We start from the raw sequence: 360 nt of genomic DNA, 5'->3' as shown, positions 1-360 counted from the left end.
AGAAACATTTTTTTCTCACTAACACAGAAAAAAAACCAAACCCCAATATACACAACCTCTCGAGCTATGTCATGTAAATAAAGTTGGCCATTATTATTCATCTTTTTCTGTCTGTGGTAGATTTTAGAAATTTCCAGTTAATTTGTATTTTTATGTAAGGTTTCTTTAGATAGATTCCTCATGTATCATAAGTGCTTCTAACTGAGATCTCATCTATATTTCTAGAATTTCAAAAGGGAAGAGCAGAACTTTGTGGTACAAAATGAAATCAACAACATGTCATTCCTTATCAGTGACAACAAATCTAAGATGTCTAAGGTAGTGTAAAGATTTTTAATTTTTTTATTTTTTTATTTTCCC

The 360-nt window shown here is 29.4% G+C and overlaps 1 protein-coding gene across 1 annotated transcript in view; it reads left to right on the top strand.

The window, feature by feature from the left end:
• Positions 1–225: 225 nt before the first annotated feature.
• LOC104408888 (ryanodine receptor 2-like) overlaps positions 226–360 on the top strand; it is a gene marked incomplete at its 5' end in the record, with an annotated part of 71,128 nt that continues 70,993 nt past the window's right edge. Inside the window, one exon of the mRNA XM_010018622.1 lies at positions 226–318. Coding sequence (XP_010016924.1) covers positions 226–318 — 93 coding nt within the window. The remainder of the gene's footprint in view (positions 319–360) is intronic.

This window comes from Nestor notabilis, unplaced genomic scaffold (genome assembly GCF_000696875.1).
Source record: "Nestor notabilis isolate BGI_N333 unplaced genomic scaffold, ASM69687v1 scaffold9487, whole genome shotgun sequence".
In the NCBI taxonomy this organism is placed as follows: Eukaryota; Metazoa; Chordata; class Aves; order Psittaciformes; family Psittacidae; genus Nestor; species Nestor notabilis.
Note: the sequence above shows the minus strand (reverse complement) of the source record. Positions and strands in the feature narration are given on the sequence as shown.